The sequence below is a fragment of the Otolemur garnettii genome, unplaced genomic scaffold (assembly GCF_000181295.1).
Source record: "Otolemur garnettii isolate 467f Iridium unplaced genomic scaffold, OtoGar3 scaffold00085, whole genome shotgun sequence".
Taxonomy (NCBI): Eukaryota; Metazoa; Chordata; class Mammalia; order Primates; family Galagidae; genus Otolemur; species Otolemur garnettii.
The window spans coordinates 636,887-658,071 of NW_003852480.1; the positions used below are offsets into that span (position 1 = coordinate 636,887).

Below are 21,185 nucleotides of genomic sequence, written 5' to 3' on the forward strand. Positions count from 1 at the left end.
TACTGGGTACTATAATCACAGAATCAAGCTTATTTCTATCACTATTCATCAGAAATTTAGAATTTCAGAAGTTGTTAACACCCTGGCTTCTAGCTCCCTTTATTTAGGACATCACTGATTCATAACTCGGATCAAGAAGCTCTTTGAGGATGTTAGAAAAATATTCATTTGTCCATCGCACAATGTTTACCTACAACGTCATGATGTTCACAGATAATTTCAAGTACATCAATGGGCCTCGGTCTAAGAGCCCTTGCTCTAGGTACTAAAATACATAAACAGATTTCTGCAGTAGAATGGTAGAACAGGGAAACACTCCACTTGAAAACTAAGCTTTCAGAGGCAACCTTATAATGGAATCCTGCTTTGTCCCTGATTTCCATCGTGATTGCTAAGATTCAGATCTAAAATACTTTCTTCATGGAAGGGTATAATAAATTCAGACACAAGAGCCCCTGAAAAACAGTCACTTTCTAATAGCACATTATCAGTAATCAAAATTTTAAATCTGAAGGAACTATTAAGCAAATCCGTTGAGATGTAAGATGGGGGAAATGTATTTTAATGGAGAAGTCCTCGATGAATTGTTTTCCAAAGCCAAAATTGAATTTATTCTTCACCTTTATGGTAACTTCGGAATCTACCTCAAAGTACATCTCTGGCAGTTGAGTTGGCAACAAGGCTGAATTAGCTTGCATTTTAAATAGCAAGAGATTAAACAGATTACTCTGAAAAGTACATGGCCAACTACCCAGGATCACAGGTCAGAACATCTTCTTGACTGAAATATCTGTATATGAGTACACAGAGTATGGGCAATGGACAAAACTGGGCTGGAATGGTAAAGGATTGTGAGACACATTCGTATGACTATGACAAAAATGAGGACAATGGGACTGATGAGAAGAGCACAGAAACGCAGGAATATCCTCTTTCAAAGGAGGCAAAAAGAAAGAATGTATTTGCATAAAGAAAACTGATAATAACACTTTATAATCCACACACAATGTCCTGTAAGGTAGATGTCCTCTGATCTCTGCTTTAGGCCTGAGCAATCTGAGACATCCAAAGAGATTAATGAGTGGCCAAAGGTCATGTGGTCAGTGCCAGAACTGAGCGCTGACTCCAAAGCTCCTGCAAAACAGAACAACACATCTGCTGTACAAGGGAACCTGTGAAGTGTACCCCTAGGAGCATTAAAGAACTGTGACAGCATTGCAAAGGAAGTGACATCGGAGCTGGGTCTGGAAGGGTGCATGGGTTTCTACAGTACAAGAAAAAGGAAAGGCATTGAGGGCTGAATAAACAGACCTCTGAAGCTGTGGGGCAGAAGGAATTCGTGGTGAAGAAATGAGCCAGGTGTAGGTTTAGTAAAGTGAGAAGATCCAGAGAGAACTTTCCTACTGCATGTGTGATCTAGCGGGTTTGGAGGAAGGGAGGCATCTGTATTCTACATGCATCTTTGCAGCAGTAGATAGTCTTTTGTGTGTTTGGTGGGAGAAAAGTACTGGAGAGGGGAAAGTGCAAGGAGAATAATCCTGGGCAAGAAGAAAGATCAGTTAAGAAATGTAGGCTGGGTGCCCGGAGCACAGTGGTTACTGCGCCAGCCACAGACACTGAGGGTGTAGGGTTTAAATCCATCCCAGGCCAGCTAAACAACAATGATAACTGTAAGAAAAAACAGCTGGCCACTGTGGCAGGCACCTGTAGTCGCAGCCACTTAGGAGGCTGAGGCAAGGGAATTGCTTAAGCCCAAGAGTTGGAGGTGGCTGTGAGCTGTGATGCCATAGCACTCTACCAAGGGTGACAAAGTGAAACTCTATCTCAAAAAAGGGGGGGGGGAAGAAATGTAATTGGTGACCTGAGGTGAAGCAAAGGGAGTGGGTAAAAAAGGGGTCAGTAACTCAGTACCCAGAGAGGAGGAGCAGATGTGAAAAAGGGAATGAGTAAACAAGAACTCGGGAGAACATTCAGGTCTTGATTCCAGTGAAGTGAGCCAGAGCTCAAAAACAAGAGCCACGCTGGGGTACAGAGGATGAAGTGGCCAGCATAGGGCGGGTAGATGCAGTCATGGGAGGGCAGGGAGTGAGTCAGGAGCAGCACGTAGAGAAGCAAGTGAATAGATGGCAGGCAGCACTAGAGACTGGAGATGAAAAAGAACCACGAATCCAGATTTACTAGGAAACAAAAAAAGAGTGTTTCAAGAAAGGGGGTGGTTCATAGTATCCCATATATTACTGACAGTCTTAGGGCTGTGCTCAGAGCAGGCAGCTAAAGAACGGCTCTTTTGTTTATAACACACCCATCAAGTATCTGGGGTCATTGTGATGAGGGGCATATAAATTGTGGCCTCCTTATGAACAAATTCCCTCCACATGAAGAAGAAAAAAATTATAAAACGTATGTGGTGAGCGTATGGGTGGTCGCTGTATAATTCTTTTAACTGTACTGGCATATTTGAAAAATTGCCTAATAAAATATCATAAAATTAAAAAGGATATTCCTGACAGCCTTACAATATAAAATCAGGCATTTCTGTTTTAGAAATCAGTTTTATCAACACAGGAGTTAAGAGTTCTGACTTGTAAAACAAGTGATGGTTGTCACCAACCACAAGCTCAAGGAACAGCAATATTTTGATAACTCTATGAGATCAGTGCTTCTCAAACTTCAATGTAGATGTAAATCATTGGAGGGCTTGTTAAAATACCAATTCCAATTCACGACATCTGTATGGGGGTTCCAAATTCTGCATTTTGGACAAACTCTGGGTAGTGTTGACACTACTCACTCTTGAACTCCACTTTTAGTAACGGAGTGCTAAATCAGCTAATGCAAACAGAGGCTACTTTAATGGGAACGCCACATCCCCAAAGTTCTAGTAATTTGCAATACAATTTTAAGACAAGTGGTGAACTCACAAAACACAATAATCAAGGCAAGATGTATGAAGTTTGGTTATGAGCACCAGTCAGTTCTGCTTGTAGGAAGAATGTAGAAGCTGTTTATTTGAAGGAAATAGTCTTCACTGTTACAAAAGTTAGCATCTGGACTAATTAATAAAAGTTCCTGGAAGGCAGATGTGGTACGTGAATATCCAACATAATTCGGACACAGTGAGCAGTATCTTCCCTCTCTGCAAACAAAGCCTTAAATTTAAGGGCTGGAAGAAATCACGAAGATGATCTAGTTTAAATTATTCATGATCTAGTAGATGAAGAATAGAGCTAGAAGTAGAACTACGTAGCACTCAGATGATGTTGTAAAATTAGTTACTGCATTGAAAGCTTGAAGACTTCAAAGCCACTTATACTCTCACATTTTAGAGCAATGATGTACATTTCTTCATACCACAGACCAATCCTATGGTTAACTCATTAAGCAGCCAAAAAATACAATTTTAGTGATTTGGGGGAAAGGGAAACTGAATTTCTGAGAAATATCAGGAATTTGTCTCTATAATAATATCAGGATGTCATTCAGGTATTTAACCATGGGTCACACATGATTAAACAGCTATAAATTATATCATCATCCAACCAAAAGCTTAAGAGATCTGAGAAAAGTAATCTGGATATTGATGCCTTCATTTTCTTATTCAAAATTAACTGAGCAGTACTGGATGTGAAAACGTAGGTTGTTTTGGGGGTTAGTGAGATGACTTTATTTCTGTGGAATGATTATGGGACTGAGGGCTACTCAGGCAAGTTGGGAAGAGGAGCTGGGCCGGAAGGGTCAAGCCGATCCTCCTCAAAGTACTGAAGTGTCTGAAGCAACAGGTGGTCAGCTGTAACTGCAGGATTACGAGGTGGCATGTTAGTAACTTCATGCATCTCCCATTATGCTTGATGAAAATAGCAATAGTGTGTGGAGAGAGAGTGGAGGGTTTCAGGACCTGTTTTGATCTCAGGATTTGGCTGGGCACCTAGGGTATAGGTTTTCCTAAATGGACATTGGGAAACACCTTTGATGCAGCTAAAAGCTAAAAATAAAGCTTGCTTTATGTTTATAGAAAAGAGAATCTGGGCTTTGTTTAATCAGGAATTTTTATAGCTAAATTTAAAAGCAGGCGCATGTACATGTAAAATAGCTTGCTTTCGCACATGAATGGAAACCAAATATGAACTTGTCATTTTCCCCAAATATTTTTACACATCTGGGTGATATGGAGCAATTGTGCAGTCCTGTCACACATTCACTTCCTGATGCCACTTCCAGCTGCAAAAATTAAGATGAAAAACTTTCCACAAAAGTAATCATTACAAAGTACTTAAGTATCTTTGGATAAAAGACAGTTTAAAAACAAATCACAGTGATTTATTATTATGCCAGTTAAGATGGCAACAAGTTTTTACGTCTTGTTAACAATAATTTGTAGGCCTTTGTTCCACAATGATGACAAAATATAGCATCAAAACAGATAAGCTTTATGGAATGGAATAAGATTTTGATTTAGCAAATCATCCACATTAAGCCACCAAAATATAAGATTATAATCAAAGTTCATTGGTTGAAGAATTGTGTCTACCGGTAAACTTCTAAGGACACTCTACATGAAATTGGTCAATTTAAATCTCTTCTTTTTGTATTTTTGGTTTAAGGTCAGGTCCTTACTCATCACAGTGGTAGTCCTTTGGGCTGTGATGAGCTAAGCTAGATGAAGCACATTCAATTCCCCCTCTTAGACTTCTGTTCAAATTCTGGCCAAACCAAGTTTTCAGATCATACTTTAGGACTGAAGATAAAGCAAATCACATTGTAGTCAATGAATTATTCATATAATTTCTACTCTCCTTGTAATAAATTATTTTCCCTCAATGTACATGATAGTTGCTGATTTGTGAACACATTTGAAATTAAGATTGTCACTCTGGAAATTCGAAAGATAACTAGTACCATAGTTATTGTCTTTTAAAAAGTTAGTATCTAGATTAGGATATATTAATGATATTCTTTGTTAAATTAGTCATAAGAAAATAGGAGTGCATCTTCTTTTCCTGATTTTGAAGGGATTCCTTCTCAAAATTCACCTATTTCTTACTATTATTAAATATATAGACATTTTAGTTACTCTAGCAATAAGGTGATTTTCATACAAAAATTATTTCATATAAATGTCTCTTTCTTGGAATATCATTGTAGCTGGTCCATCAGCAATTCCAGCAGGATACTTCTTTGCATAAAAACTAATTTACCCCAGCCCTGGGATCTTTTGAGTCTCAGGAAGTGTACTTACTGGGCTGTCATGAAGTTGACTATTTCACAGATGTCACTTAAGGATCTAATACATACTAAGCTCTTTAATTAGAGTTGAAATTTAAACCTCTCAGTGGAATAGTCACTAATAAATTGGATTTAAGATTATTACCAAATTTATGCTCATTTTATTTTTTTCTTAGATGATGAAAAATATGTATAGAGAATTGTTTTAAATTAGACTAGAAAATTATCATATTTTATATCTAAGTTCTATTGGAAGACCTTAACCTCACGGAGGAGACTGGGGTCGGATGTCAGTGGGTAAAATACTCATAGTCCTCCTCCTACTAAATAACATCAATGAAATCATTAATTAACCTGTAACAAGATTGAAGTAGAGAACACATATGCTGTGCAGGGTCATTTACAGTTCAGTTTGTAAGAATAAAATAGAAATAGCTAATTTCAGTAGCAAGAAATGAATAAAAATTCAATTATACTTATCACAATTTATAATATTAAAATATTTGCTAAAGTCAGAATAAAAATAATGAAGGGGAGCTCAATAGCAAAAATGAAATTCCAACAGAAAGTTAATTTCCTAATAGCACTCAATGAAAGAGAGAGACTTCATGCTATATACTTCAGAGCACGAGAGTTTAGGAATGAAAGCGTAGTTCACAGTGAGGCTCTTTCCAAAAATGGTTCTGAATTAAAATTCTAAGCACATTCACCAATACAACTAACTTTGAAGAGAGTAACCAAGCAGGCAGCATGATCTTCTCTGTATTGTGAGTATAAGAAGAGGGAAAATGATTTCTGGGAAGATCCAGATGAAACATGGAAATTGAGAAATTAGGACGGATGCCCTCAGATGAAACTACTGCCTCAAGGTCTTCACACTGAGTTATGAATAAGATGTGAAACTTGTTTTGTCTGCCCCCTGGGTCTACTCTATGAGTAGAGTACCAGCCTCCTCCAGAGTTAGTCACAGGGAAACTACTGGACAAAGGGCGCTGAGCAAAATTCCTTCATGAACCCTGTACCTTCCCCCAGTTGTTCCCAAACTCCTTCCTCCCAAAGAAATAAGACACTAACTAAAATATTTTCAATCATTAAATTATAGTTCAATTTGGCAAAAAAGTTTTGGAAAAGTAAAAATAAAATCAAGCATTCATCTTTCCCCTATCAGAGTAGATGCTAGTCTGGACATAAACTATGGACTATACACTTGATAAGAAAAACAATGAAAGGTATGAGAATTATGCAAGCTTGTTTTTAAAAAGGAGGAAGGAAAAGGGAGGTAAGAGAAAGAGGGAGGAGGAGGAGAGAGACAGATGTACATACACACGCACAGAGACAAAATGAAGTTCAGAAAGAAATGGAACCCAAAGAACGGAGGGAATTTTCCTAAAGAGCTTCAAATTATAAAATTGTTTATTAAAACATAACCATAAAAAATTTTTATTAAATGGTTACTAAATGTTTTTATGTTTTTACTTTTTTTCAAGAAATTAAATGTATATTAACTGTTGGTCAATGTTTATTAAATCATAAAATAAATAATGATTAAAAATGCAGATGTGTTGCAGAGATGGGTCAAGTTGACAGAGAGCTGGTACCATCTTTGTAAAAGTGAATGTCAGATATTATCTGAAATAAAAGCCAGTGCTTAGCAAATGATTCCATGCTTTCAGTCTATCAGTGTATTCAATAACATTTTATCTCAACTTTAATGGGATTGTTTTGAAATTTATATCTTTTGTTTATAAGTGCCAGGTAAAGATACATATTTATGTATATACATATACACACACATATATATATAATAGTTTCACTAAAAATAGTAAGATATGACTCCATTTTAAATAAAATAATATCTATCCATTAGTCAATCATTACCTGATCACGTTGCCTTACATCTTCAATATTTAGTAACTTCCAATAAGAGGTATTAATTTCTAACCCAAGAATCTGTGAATTGCCCATGTCAGTTGTGTTTGACTCTATGGCACAGATTGGATTGCAATCTGCCCAGAAGCCTTCTGGGACCAGCAAGGTCTTGGGAGCATATTCTTCTTATGGTGATGACAGGGTCAAAGAGAGCAAGCAACCCCCCTCCCCCCTACTACCACCCTGTGCAAGCACATTTGTAGCCTTAGCTCACATCACAGAGACACAGATACATCACTTGGCACAGACCACTTTTCTGCCTTTAAAGCAAGACTCACAGCAAAGACCAAAGTAAAGAAGAGGGGGATAGAGTCCCATAACCATTAGGCCATGGCACAAGTGTAGATGTCAAATAAACTACAGGGGACAGAATTGAAAATGGTAACTCTGTTCTCCATCATCCATTTATTCATCTATATGCATAGAGAGCAGAGAGGGATGATCTACACCAGGGCGACAGGATTTTATATGATTTTCTTTTACTTTATTCCTTTGTTGGGGAGGAGGAGGAAGAAGAGGTTTGATTTCTTAAAAACTGCATTATATACAACTATTACTTTTTCAAAGCTTTATTGAGGCACAATTTATATACCAAAAAATTCACCCTTTCAATGTGTATATTTCATTGTCCTTTAGTATTCAGTTTTGCAAACATCACATTTATTTAATTTCACAATATTTTCATGACTCTAGAAAGAAAACTAACAGTACTCCAGTAATGACTAAAAGTAATTACCCATTTATCCCCTTCCCCAAGGCCCCTGGTAAACAATGTATTTTGTGTGTCTATTGTTTTATTTATCCTGAATATTTCATATAAATGAAATCGTACCCATGTGGGATTTTTTTTTTTTAGACAGGACCTTGCTCTATCACCCAGTGTATGATTTCATTTATATGAAATATTCACTAAAAAGGTAATCGACATCATTTGTCATTAGTGAAAAACAAATGAAAATTACAATGAGATACACACTCACTAAAATGGCTAGAATTAAAAAGGCAGACAGTAATGCATGCTAGTGAGGATGTGGGGAGACAGGAACTCTTACTTATGGTGAGCTGAAATGTAGAGTGAAGCAGGACTAAGTGATTTCATTCCCAGATACACACTGGGCTGCACACACACATACATATATAGAAAACCCTCCACACAAATGTTCTTAACTACATTTTTCACAATAACAAAAGAATGAGAACCACTCAAACATTTATCAACTGATAAATGGATAAAAAATATGGCATATCTACACAATGGAATGTTTTAGGCAGTAAAAAGCAATGAAGTACTGATACTGCTCTAGCAGGAGTGACCCTAGGAAATGTTATGCTAGGTGAAAGAAGACATTCAAAATAGACCACACATTTGCCAAGAACTTTGGCAGGTTGAGGTGGAGGGATTACATGAGGTTTGGAGCTCAAGAATAGACTGGGCAGGATGATGAGACCTCATTTCTACAGAAGAATTAGCCAGGCATGGTGACATGCACTTGTAGTCCCAGCTACTTGGGAGGTTGAGGCAGGAGAATCACTTGAGCCCAGGAATTCAAGGTTACTATGAGCTATGATTGGGCCAGTGTACTCACTAATGACTAATGATGTTAATTATCTTTTTATGTGATTATTGACCATTGTATGCCTTTCTTGAAAAATGTCTATTTAGCCCTTCGCTCATTTTTCAATTGTCCTTTTCATTGTGGAGTTGTAAGAGTTCTTCATATATTCTGATACAAGACCCTAACCTGACATATGACTTGCATACTGTGGGTTATCATTTCATTTTTATTATGGTATCTTTTGAAGTACAAACTTTTTTTTGATGATGTCCAGTTTACTTTTCTTTATTTTGTAGCTTATTCTTTTGGTGTCTTATCTAAGCACCACTGCCTTATCTAAACTTATGAAACGTTTCTATGTATTTTGTTTAGAATTTCATAACTTTATCTCTCACATTTAGGTCTTTGAGTCATTTTGGGTTAATCTTTGTATATGATATGAAGAAGGAATCCAAGCTCATTTATTCCTCATGTAGATATCCAGTTGTTTTACCACCATTTGTCTGAAAGGCTGTTCCTTCACCATGGGGTTTTCTTATAACCCTTGGGAAACATCAATTGACTGTAAATGTTAAGTGTTTATTTTTAGACTTTCAAATCTATTCCACTGATCAGATGTGTAACATTATTGACCCTCCCACACTACTTCTGCAGCTGTATAGTAAGTTTTGAAATTAAAATATGAGTTTTCTAAATTTGTACTTTTCTATATTGAGTCTCTGAAATTTCTATATGAATATTAAGATCAACTTATCAGCTTATGTAATAAAGCCAGATGGGATTGCACACATCATTTTTAAAATGACCGTTATTAACCTTAAAAATATACTTTCTAAAAATGTTATATTTTTCTTTAAATTTTATAAATATTTAAACTGGATAAGATTGACTCTAATGACTTAACGTCTATGAAAGAAATTGTATCTGGCACAGATGATGTGCAAATGCTTTCCGAGGTAAAGTACAAAAGATGTAATTAATCTTGAGTAAACTCAAGAGGAACCTGAGATAGATGAGTGCTGGAAAGTGCTTTAAAAGAAGAACACAGTGTGTGCTACCAAAGGCAGGGGGGGGAGATACTGGTGTTTTCAGGTAACTATGAGTATTCACTGGAACCATCTGTAAGGACTAATGATGAGAAATTAGTCCAAAAAGTAAACAAAGAGATTATGAATAATCAATCATAGATATGTTTATACGTTCACATTTTAAAGAGTTTTTAAAATTATGACAAGAAAGTAATCATTAAATAGGACAAGTATCAAAGATATGAATAACATAAAGGCAATCAGCACGTTTTAACTCTGAAAAGAAGTGATACCTGAGATAAGGTTGGCAGGAAAGTCATTAATTGGAAAATCAAATATATATTCTTAAAGCATTGTTCAGGAAAACAATAACTTCATCATCTTGTGCCATAATGAACAGAAATGTTTGTCAACATGCTCTAGTCATTTGGACAGATGCCCAACAGAACTAGTGGACTGGACTGCTTAGAACTAAGAAGTACTCTGCTCCTGTCTGCCAACTCCTTCATTTTATAGATTAGGTAACTGAAGTTCAGAGATATTTAGAAACTCCAGTGTTCCTGTTATATTCAGTTCTATATGTATTTTTTTTTAAAACTTATTCATTTGTATATCCCTCTCATTTACTCATTGATGAAAATTGTTACTAACCCCCAACTGGGCACTGGGGAAAGAATAGTGAGATAATTCCCACTAGGAGTCCTGTTAGACTGGGAGTCTAATGAGAAATCAAAATGAAGACAGCCATATTATGACAAAATATGACAGTATTTCTAATTGAAATATTCCTGAGAGCATAAGGCAAGTGATGCCCCTGGGAAGGAAGGAAGAAGAGCAAGGGAGACTTCAGAGGAAGTTCCTGAGGTAGGTGAGTGTGGGGCTGGAGCTCCAAGGAGAGCACAACATGTGCCAGCACAGAAACGGGAGGTGATTTGGGTATTTTTAGGAAGCTGCAGGTATTCACCTGTGTGTTAGGTCTGATGGTGCAAAATGTGCAGAAAAGTGGTAAAATATGAAATTATTAAGAATTGCCTGCTTTACAAATATTAAACTGTGATCTTGTGGTGTTCCATTAGAAAATTTGTACACAAGTGACATAATCCAATTGGTCTGAACGATCCCTCTGCTGGTGGTGTGGAGGATGGTCTGAGTGACGGCAGAGGCAAGAAGATGGGAAAGTGGCAGCTGTGGCCATCACAATGGTTGATGAACCTACCGAGGGGCCAAACTGGAGCAGCAGCTACAGAGACGGAAGATAGACACAACAATGAGCGAGATGGGATCAGTGAGTCTTGCTGATGGTGTACATAAGCAGCACAGAGAGAAAACAGGATGCAAAAGCAGTTAACCTATTGTAACAGATTGAATGTTTGCATGCCGCCAAAAGTCCTATGTTGAAACCCCTAGTCCCAAACGTGATATTGGAAGGTGGAACATTTAGGAGAGGTCCTGAGAATAACATCCTCATGATGGGATTGTGTCCTTACAAATGGGAATCTGAGAATTCTCTCACCCTCTTTTCCACCCTGCAAGGATATAATGAGAAGTTGGCAGCCTGCAACCTCCAAAGTTCCTCATCACAACCAGACCTTGCTAGCACCCTGACCTCAGATTTCCAGCCTTCAGAACAGTGAAAAATGAATGCATTGTTTTTAAGCTTCCCAGTCTATAGTATTGTAATTATAGCAGTCTGAACTGCTAAAACACTAAGACATCTACTCTATTTTCAATTTTTCTACTCCTTCCTATTAATGTAAAGGGTGATGGTATCTATAATTTTTAACCATGTTTATATGTGTGCATAATTAAAGCAGACTAAAATATCAGAGGGAATATGAATATTACACTATCCTTTTGGAAATATGGACATTACCTTAAGTATAAAACTTGTATTTTTCTGCCTTTCCTGAAACTAAGTCATAAGCAGAAGCCCATGCACCTGCAGGGAGTGACATACCGGGGCTGACCAATTCGTGCCAGGAGGTTTCTAACAGTGCATTCTTATTACTCTGCTCTTTGTACTTTTCAAAGTGCATACAAAGGGGGATAGAAATGAGATGGAGAAATGAAAAATGTAGTCATGAACACCTGCCTGATGATAATTAAGGCTTCTTTTATTTTAATACATATCACTAAGCAAAACAGTCCATTGCTCAGGGACAAAGGCATGATACAGATTTGATATACAAAACAGTGTGTGTATATCCCAGACTTCTGAGAAACCAGGGTCACATGAACTTTTACTATATGAATTTTTTTTAGTGTAATATACACTACGAACTATGAGTGAGTGGTTGTAGAGGTTAGTCCTCGTGCTGTTTCCATGAATGGACTGCCAACAGTGTGGAGATTATTACCTTTACAGAATAATTTCTTCTGGCTGCCAACATTTTATAAGTAAACAAAAAAATAAATATTAAAAAGATAAAAGGGAAAGGAAGTATTCCATTCAAAGATGGAACTGCTGGATTAAATATATTTTATCAGGTCATTTACTATAAGACTTAATAGTGTCTTTACTAATGGATGTTGTAAATTGCCAACTGCCTTGCATTTTCCACAGAGTTATATCTACTAGGTAACTAGGAAAAGACAAGGAAATGAAACAGAACAGATATGCCCATGTTGTTTTTCATGTATTTGGGGGCCAAGTAGGTGAGCTGCAAAATATAAAAGCATGGTAGAAAGTACTGCCTGGAAGAGTAGTCAGGGACAAACGGCTCTGGGCACTGGTGGTCTTCCAACAAGTTAAAGGGTTGAGGAAATGAAAGGGGTTTGAAGATCCCAGTTCTGATTAGAAATCTACGTAGGGAATTTTGGAAGCCAACCTCAAAGTGTGCTATTTCAGTATAATACTTTAATCCACACACAAAATCAATCTGTGCTCACCTCCTTTAGCTGTTCTCACTGAAAATAAAGACATGGGTGAAAAATTCTGAGGTTATTTTTTTTCCAATTTCACACTATTATATCATCTACCACGAAGCATGTCATCCATCACACAACAACTCTCAAGTCAGGTGAAATTTGCTTCACCAGAAACTCGTATTAAGACTAGTGAGAAAAAGGAAACCATTGCTCAAAGGCATTGGAAATAAAAGGCAGGGAACCCTCAACAAATCCGTTCCCTGTTCTATCTTTTGTCCTGACTTGTGCTTTTGCATAATGAGAAAATCATGGTAACACAGAACTTATCATTTTCATTTCCTCTGAGTCCAAGGGAGAAATCTTGGACATACACACATACACACACACTGAATTTCTCCTGAAAATAGCTGCATTCTTTTATTTGATGATTCAATACATTTTTAATTCAAATAGTCACCACATAACCTACGTACAATATTAAGCATTTTACAAGCAAAGTATTTTACTGATTTCCTTTTCAATTGCCAAAGAGTACAATGAGTGAACTGGTTAAAAGATATACTTCTGTACATAAAAATATCCATGTATTTATACAAGCGTATGGAACAGAGTTTAAAGGTAATAAAACCATAACATCACAATAAATAGGATGTGTTCCTACAGCACAGCGTAGCACGCTTTGTCAGGAAGCTGCCAAGTCTCTTTTTTCAAGGTGCTTTATGAACTTCTGAGCTAGGCTCATATTTCCCCAAAAGAGAATTAGGTTAGTAATGACTGGATCTGAATGTCTCCTTTACGAGGTTGCTTTCTATTTGCTTCTCCAATAACAGAGGTGGAAGATATAATTTAATTATTTTCAAAAAGTCTTTTCAACTTACCAATTTTATTGATTTCCCATTTCAGTATTTTAAAATTCGGATTAGTCTAAGCTCTAGCACCATACGAGAATAAAATACATGTATTTTTGTCAGAGCAACAATATTGTATGCCATCCTTGGGCCTCTGGCTATAGCAATTCTGTTTAGAAAAATTTACCAAGCTAAAAATAGTTGATCTAGGTTGGCATAAAAAAGAATATTAAATACCTTTGGTAAAAATAGATAATATTTAACAAGATTAGAAAAGCCAATAGTTATCATGTCAAAAGGAGAATATAAAAATGTACACAATAAAACAAATAAACCAACTTATAAAGTGAAGATAAGGCCACTCTTCTTTTCAGGTCTGTCTCTTCTAAAACATGAATGGAGTTCTCTTCTTCGAAACAGTGGAACTTTTAACAAGAAATATGGAAAATCCAGTCTTTCCTATCAGTATGACACAAGTTTAATTCATAGCAACATAGTTCCTTTTTCAAAACCAAATTTGCAGAACATTCTGGCTTATCTATGGGAATATAAGGGAAAAAATTCCAGATTTTCTGTGATTTTAGACCCAGAACATGGAGCTTTTTTTTAGCTAAGCAAAGCAACAGAATCGGGTGCTCACTTGCACGGAGCTTTGTTCCTGTACTGACACTAATCCAAGCCACATTAAGACAACTGAAATACAGAATGCAGCTAGTGGCATAGGCACACAGTAACGTCGGACTAGATAGTGATTTACAAGATTGGATTTTCTTGCCATGATTGAAGACCTTTTCTCCTGTCCTTTGGGCCTCCTCTCAAAAGAGCTGTTGCATGACTTCTAACTCTGCTTGGTGTCTCCTCTTTTAGACGCACTGGGAATCTTGAAGGTGAAAGATCCTTGAAGCAAACGACCGAGAGTAAGGATCGAGATAATGCAGAAGTCCTCTAACAGAATCAGCTGCTGTGCCGTGTGCAGCCCTGAGCTGGGGCTGCTGGTGGTGACTACCCTCCCGTGTTCCCTCTGCACACACAGTCACACTCCTCATGGTGCTCCAGGGCTATGTCTGTGAGGGATTTGTGCAATCCCCGGACACCATTCTTTGGTCTCAACTGAAGGACCTGAAAGGGAACAATGGAAGCCACCTTTAAAACTCAACCAACATCTGTAACTGTTGATTTCCTGGGCAAGTAACATGTCAGGAACACATCTTAAGGCCCACAAAAGATTGACACATTTGAAATTTCTCCTAGGGGAGGGTAGTATAAAAACATCCTCCCACCAAAAAATAACTTATAGGATAGCATTCTCATTTCATGAAAGACAGGACACTTCAAATGCCAACAACTTAAAGCCACAGAATAAAGAACAGTCCTCCACTGAAAGTCTCCCCATGGGCTCCTTATTCCACTACCTTACTGTTTAAAGAAGACAATGTCACCTTCAGTACTTTGGAACCACTGATACACAATTTGTTTATCAGTTTGTTGTTGGTTTCATTCATTCATTCATTTATTCACGCATTTAACACATATTTATACTTGAAGCGGTCCACCCAAGTACAGGAATAGTGGAAAGAAACATGATCAGTCCACAGCTGAGTTCAGTCAATTCTGCCACTCATTAATTTTCTTGGCTACACTTCAAGTCCTCTATAAACTTGATGAGATGGATTAGATGTACTTCATAGACATCAGCCTAAGTCACAGCTAACTTTCTACAGCTGGATCCTACTGTGCAGTGTGGCAATAATAACAAAAACGCCTTTATTCAATGAAGTTATTTGCAGTTTAGACTGTTGGGATTTTTAATTAAAAAACAGCAAAACTGACACCAATACTAAACATTATATCCCCCTAATGTTGTGACAAGGAGCTGTAGCTTTGTATCCTGTAAAAGGTCATCTGAAATACTTGGTGGTAGCTACCTATTCAAGTGTATTACATTTTATTTCTTATAAAACAAAACATGATAAAGTTTCAGAAGTTGTATTCTGGTTGGATTATGAACAAAAACCAGAGCACAAATAAAATGAAGCTCTCTAGCTCTCTGCTTTCTTGGTATGACACAGATAACTTCATAGAACAAATTCTAAACGCTATCATTCTTGGAAATTTTCATTAATCCAAAAAGGCACAAATTAGGTCTTATGATTGTTCTGTTTGAAGACTTAAAAAGAAAACTGAGAATGCATACCTCATTGGAGTATGCGGTTATATCAGAGGTTAATTAGCTAACATTTTTTGAATACTTACTGCCAGGCAGAATAATAATGTTTTACATACTTTAACTCATAAGAATTCTATGAAGTAATTTACAATTATTACCCTTATTTTACACATGAGTGAACAGAGGTTTAGAATAAGGGACATAGCCTTTATTAATACATAGGCCAAAGACATATTAATTAGAGTGATAGATAATGATTTTATAAAGATTCATAATATTATTTTTCATACATGCTGTTTATTAAGTAACTTTCTTCCTAAGGAGATAAACTTTAAAGGCTTGTAACTAGTACCAAAAATAGTAAAACTCTTTAAAGTTTTCCTATCTATTACATTTCACAATTCTAAGATAAAATTTACTCAGACTGGCTTGGAATCCATAGTATAGTGGTTACAGTGCCAGCCACATACACGGAGGCTGGCAGGTTCGAACCTGGCCTGGGCCAAGTGAGCAACAATGACAACTGCAACAACAACAAAAAAATAGCCAGGCGTTGTGGTGGGCGCCTATAGTCCCAGATACTTGGGAGGCTGAGGTAAGAGAATTGCTTAAGCCAAGAGTTTGAGGTTGCTGTGAGCTGTGATGCCACAGCACTCTACTGAGGGCAGCATAGTGAGACTCTGTCTCAAAAAAGAAAAAAAATTTACTCAGACTGTAGTATTGCCTTAATAATTTGAAATGTGTAATTAGTAATAAATAATGTGAAAATTAGCCCAGTGGCTGCTGAATATTAATTACTTTATGTCAACACTAACTGGCTGTTTTTGAACGAGTTAGAGTGGCATCAAAGCTAAATACATTTAAGATACTGGCACTGTTCCTTATCAGATGCTTGCTACCAATTGATTCTGGAATGAGGATGGATGGGTAAGATAAACTTCAATACTGGCATAGCTAAGGTCTTCAATTTTCATCTTCACTTGTATTCATTTTCCCATTCAACAAGGAAAAAATGTGGTAGGAAAAGTAACAGTTAGAGAGGCAACCAGATACAATCTTCACGGGCCAGGCTACAGCCCCTGCTGCCTCTAGCATGCATATGCCAAGACGCATTTGCCAGGTAAAAGCCTGTGTCTTCATCTGCTAACACTCGCGGAGATTTACAAATAGCAGAAGACTCTCATAATGTTTGAGTAATTTTAAAATTTTGGCTAAGAAAACCTTGCACATGATAAGAAATAATTAATGTTTTCCTTTTTCACTCCTTTTGAAAGTTTGAATTTTGGAAGAGAAAAGTAGACTTGGAAAATGGTCAGTGGGTCTCAGACAATATTAAACAAACAAAAAAAAAGTTGGTTTTTAGGACATAGATTATGACAGCAGAAAAGAACTCAGCAACAGTACTCCTTGCCAGAGAAGCGGCCTGCGGACAGAGTGTGAGAGGCTAAGCTAAGGAGCACGGCTCCCCCTGGCTGGTCAGCCCTCTCTCCGCACCTTCCGTGATTATCTACCTAAGGTTTCTCCGTGACCATGAGGACGTTTACCTTGGAGACTTGAGGAAGGAGTCACACATAGACAACAGGTATTGTGATCCTGGTAAAGGGTCTTTGATAATACGATTTATCTACAAGGATTGTCTTGGAGATTTTGTTGAAGTAAAATTACCTTTCTGTTGTTTAAACATTTTGCATTGTCAGAATCTAGACTGCTTTGATATTCCTTCCTACCATATAAAGTTAAAACTTCCTAGGTCTGTTTCCTTGTATTCCCATTATAAGAACTATCAGAATTGTAACTGAGGCAGAACAGAATGGAGAGGCTACTCTATGTGTTCTCCAGAATTGCGGACTTTCTGATAAGAAAGTTTGGTGGACCTAGTCCCTGTCTCTGCATCTGGCTGACAGTGAGGTGCGGCTAGACCCTCTTCATCTGGTAACACAGCTCAGAACATTTAGGGTAGGGATTTTCAACTGGTTTGCCATGAGAGGGTCTTAGGTGTGCTACGAACATTTTTACAGATCATTCATTAAATTATTTTCAAAAAAGTTCAAAGCACAGTAAATATATTCTTCGGTTTTACTATTTGTTTTTTGAACAACATTATTTAACTGTGATGTGAAAGTTTAACAATAGATGAGAAAAAGGTTGAAAAACAGTTGAACCTCTTTCAACTGTTGAAGTTGAAAGAGGTTCGAACTACAGTTACAAGTCCATGAGAAAGAATGCCCAGAGAGATGGTGAACCAGAGACTGTGGAAGAGAACAGATCAGACATAGAAAGAATCAGCAAGAAACCAACGCTCCCATCCCACAGCTCAACACAGGCAAACAACAGGGCCATTTGAGAAGAGCAGTGTGGAAGGAAGGGATTCATGACGAGAATGAGGCAATTTAATGGTGTATTTTTTCCCCAAACAGATCTCATGTAAGAAAATTAAGACTTTGTGTTATGAAGAAAGAAATTAAATACATAAAGATACAAACAAGAGGAAAATCATTAAGCTGATTAAGAACAGAGAAAAAAAAGAAAAATATGTCAATATTGTCAGAGAGTCCCACGTAGATCTCTGATCTAGAAGAGCACCCTTCCTTCCTCTGGGCAAAGTTCACTAAATCTTTTCTGATTATTTGCCATAATTGAAGAATAAGGCTAGACACAGGGCCATAAAATAAAGATGAGTAAGAGAACAGCTACGATATGCTGAGGGTCTGAAGGGTGCCAGCTCCTGTTCTAAGTGTTTTGAAAATATCAACTCCCTGAATCCACACTGGTGAGTTGGTAAACTCGTCTTATATAGACGAGGAAATCGAGGCACAGGGGTTATGCAATTTGCTCAAAATCACTGCTAACAAATGTAAGCTTGAGATATCAGGCTTTGACGTCTGTATTCTCAACTGTAATGTGATCTTTGCTGTCCCCTTAGCTCTCAATTTGGTAGAAGTGAAGAAAAACAATGCACAATTTTTGAATAGGAAAAGTAAATATCTCTAGTAGAGATATCTGTAAAGGCTCACACATGCATCGAGAATGTACATAAGTAGATAGCCGGGTGTTGTGGCGGGTACCTATGGTCCCGGCTACTTGGAGGTCCCCTTAGCTCTCAATTTGGTAGAAATGAAGAAAAACAATGCACAATTTTTAAATAGTAAAAGTAAAATCTCTAGTAGAGATATCTATAAAGGCTCACACATGCATCGAGAATGTACATAATTAGATAGCCGGGCGTTGTGGTGGGCGCCTATAGTCCCAGCTACTTGGGAGGTTGAGGCAAGAGAATCACTTAAAGCCAAAGAGTTTGAGGTTGCTGTGAACTGTGACTCCCTAGCAAAATACCCAGGGTGACATAGTGAGACTCTGTCTCAAAGAAAAAAAAAGAGATGTACACAATTAGTTATGCTAGGACTGGTAGATACTAACAAGGGTTTCAAGAAAAGGTGACATCTGTGTTTATATAATTCATATGTGAAGTTTCTGACTTGTTTTTATGAAGATTCCTATTTGGGTTATAGAGAAATCATTAAGAACAAATATTTCTTTGGTTAAAATGTTTTCCTACTAGGACATCCTATGATTGATGGACAAACACTAAGAATCTTATTAGTAACATTCTTAGCTTATAATATCTTTTAGTTTTCTAACCCTACTTTTGATACACACAATGGATGAACAAAACCCAATAAAAGTGTACATGACATATTTTCAAAACACTTAGAACAAGAGCTGGCACCCTTTAGACCCTCAAAAAAGATAATTCAGTTATATTTGTAGTAACACAGTATGATTTAAGCCTAATATTTATGAAAGCTGGTATAGAAATAGATGAAGGGGAGAAAAGGGAGAACTTCAAAGCTTTCTGTCTGTGCTTCCGCCTCTGAGGTGGAATAATCCTTAAATTGAAAACTAGACAATTTTCATCCAGAAATTAAAGTCCAAGATAAGCTTCTCTTTAAATGAGTCAGTCTCTGTGTCCACATTAATGGTATCCAATTATTCAATGCTTTTAGAATAATCTTTAGTTATGTTTGGAAAACTATTTCATATATTTTGGAGTAGTAGTTTAGAAAAACATTTCATATATTTTGGAGTAGTAATAGACTTATAACTGATTTCCAAAATATAAGAATGAGAAACATTTATTTTCAGAAATTATAAACTCTGTTCTTAGAAATGAAGCATTATGCCACATTAGCAGTCCCCTTCCCAGAGAGGAATTTAATAAAAATGTTCCTAAACAATTACTAATGATTCCCACAAGGCATTTAAAAAATGAGGACATTATTGTTATTAGAAATACTTGTGGAAATATCTGTGAATAATGTAGACTAAGTAACTGTACAATTACATTTCTAGATACCTATGCCTTGGAGATACTGAAACAAATGGTCATGTAATTATCATAAAATTAGATCGACAACCTATTGTGTAGGTTTCCATCGTGTAGTGGTTATCACATTCGCCTGACCAAATTGGTTGTGTATGTCTGCAATGTCTATATAATTAAGCCCACTCCAACTGGAAAATAATGGATTAATGGCATTGTGCAAGAAGGCTACTGAGTCTGTCGGTACTGCACGAAGCCTTCCCCCAAACAAGCCTTAGATGCATGTTGCATACTCTGGGGCAAACTGTCTGGATAACCCGAAAACTACTACTATTTGAAAAGAAATTTGCAGGTGTAAGATGGAGGAGCATGTGGCTTGACGTTCTGACTGATTTAGGAGACCACTGCATGATAACCAACTCAGCGTCTAACAGCTTATTTTAAAAAATGAACACAGTAAGCCTGGGTTGTATAGTGCTTACAGTAGTAGTTTTAAAGGCAAGACTTGTTGGCTAAATCAGTTGCCCAATTGCACCTTGTTTACTAAGGGCGTGCTTTATGGACTTCACAAGTGAGTGGTTTTAGGTGGGAAAAGATCACTTCAGTTTCATCTATATTCTCACTACAACCTTTTGTGGAATGCTGGATGACTCTCATATCCGCCTACTTTAAGGCATTCCATTCTAATGCTGTTGCTCTTAACTAGTTTCCCAGTTCAGGGAGGAACGGTAGGGCTCAGCCTGCCCGGGGCTCCGTGAGCTGCCTCGTCACATCACTACCCACTTCTTGAAACCCAAGAGGGGACTCTGTTCCCAGCACAGGGATCTTTAAAGCAAGTGGCGTGTGGAAATGAAAGCAGACCGTGTACTGGCATCCCTGTTTTCTAATGACAGATGGCCGGTTTGGGATGTAACCTTATAAAAGACTACTAGCCGTAACTGTCATGAATAACACAGCCAGGAGAAATCTGAGTGATCATCGTACTTCACACTCCCTTCCTGGAGGTCATGGATCCTGCTGGCGCTCGGCCGCTGAGTTGTGCACTCAGCATTCTCCCCAGTGATGGGGCATCCTCAATTTCCCCTCCTTCTCCTGCAGCATCGCTTGGCATATGTCAGCAAGCAATCCTTCTCGACGAATCAACTTTAATGTCTACAGAACCTTTACATTAGAGCAAGGCCAAATCTGGCCTTCTGATTTCCTGCCAATATAACCTCATTTCATGATCTTCACATTTTTTCTACT

The 21,185-nt window shown here is 37.4% G+C and overlaps 1 protein-coding gene and 1 non-coding gene across 2 annotated transcripts in view; one reads left to right on the top strand and one right to left on the bottom strand.

Annotated features, from left to right (window-relative positions):
- The first annotated feature begins 2,249 nt into the window (after window positions 1-2,249).
- LOC111726907 lies at window positions 2,250-2,377 on the top strand. The gene has a single exon (XR_002774572.1). It is a non-coding gene; the product is annotated as a small nucleolar RNA SNORA11 (small nucleolar RNA).
- A 10,618-nt stretch (window positions 2,378-12,995) lies between these two features.
- PDGFC (platelet derived growth factor C) overlaps window positions 12,996-21,185 on the bottom strand; it is a 96,705-nt gene continuing 88,515 nt past the window's right edge. The window contains exon 5 of the mRNA XM_023516040.1: window positions 12,996-14,571. Coding sequence (XP_023371808.1) covers window positions 14,455-14,571 — 117 coding nt within the window. The 3' untranslated portion in view covers window positions 12,996-14,454. The remainder of the gene's footprint in view (window positions 14,572-21,185) is intronic.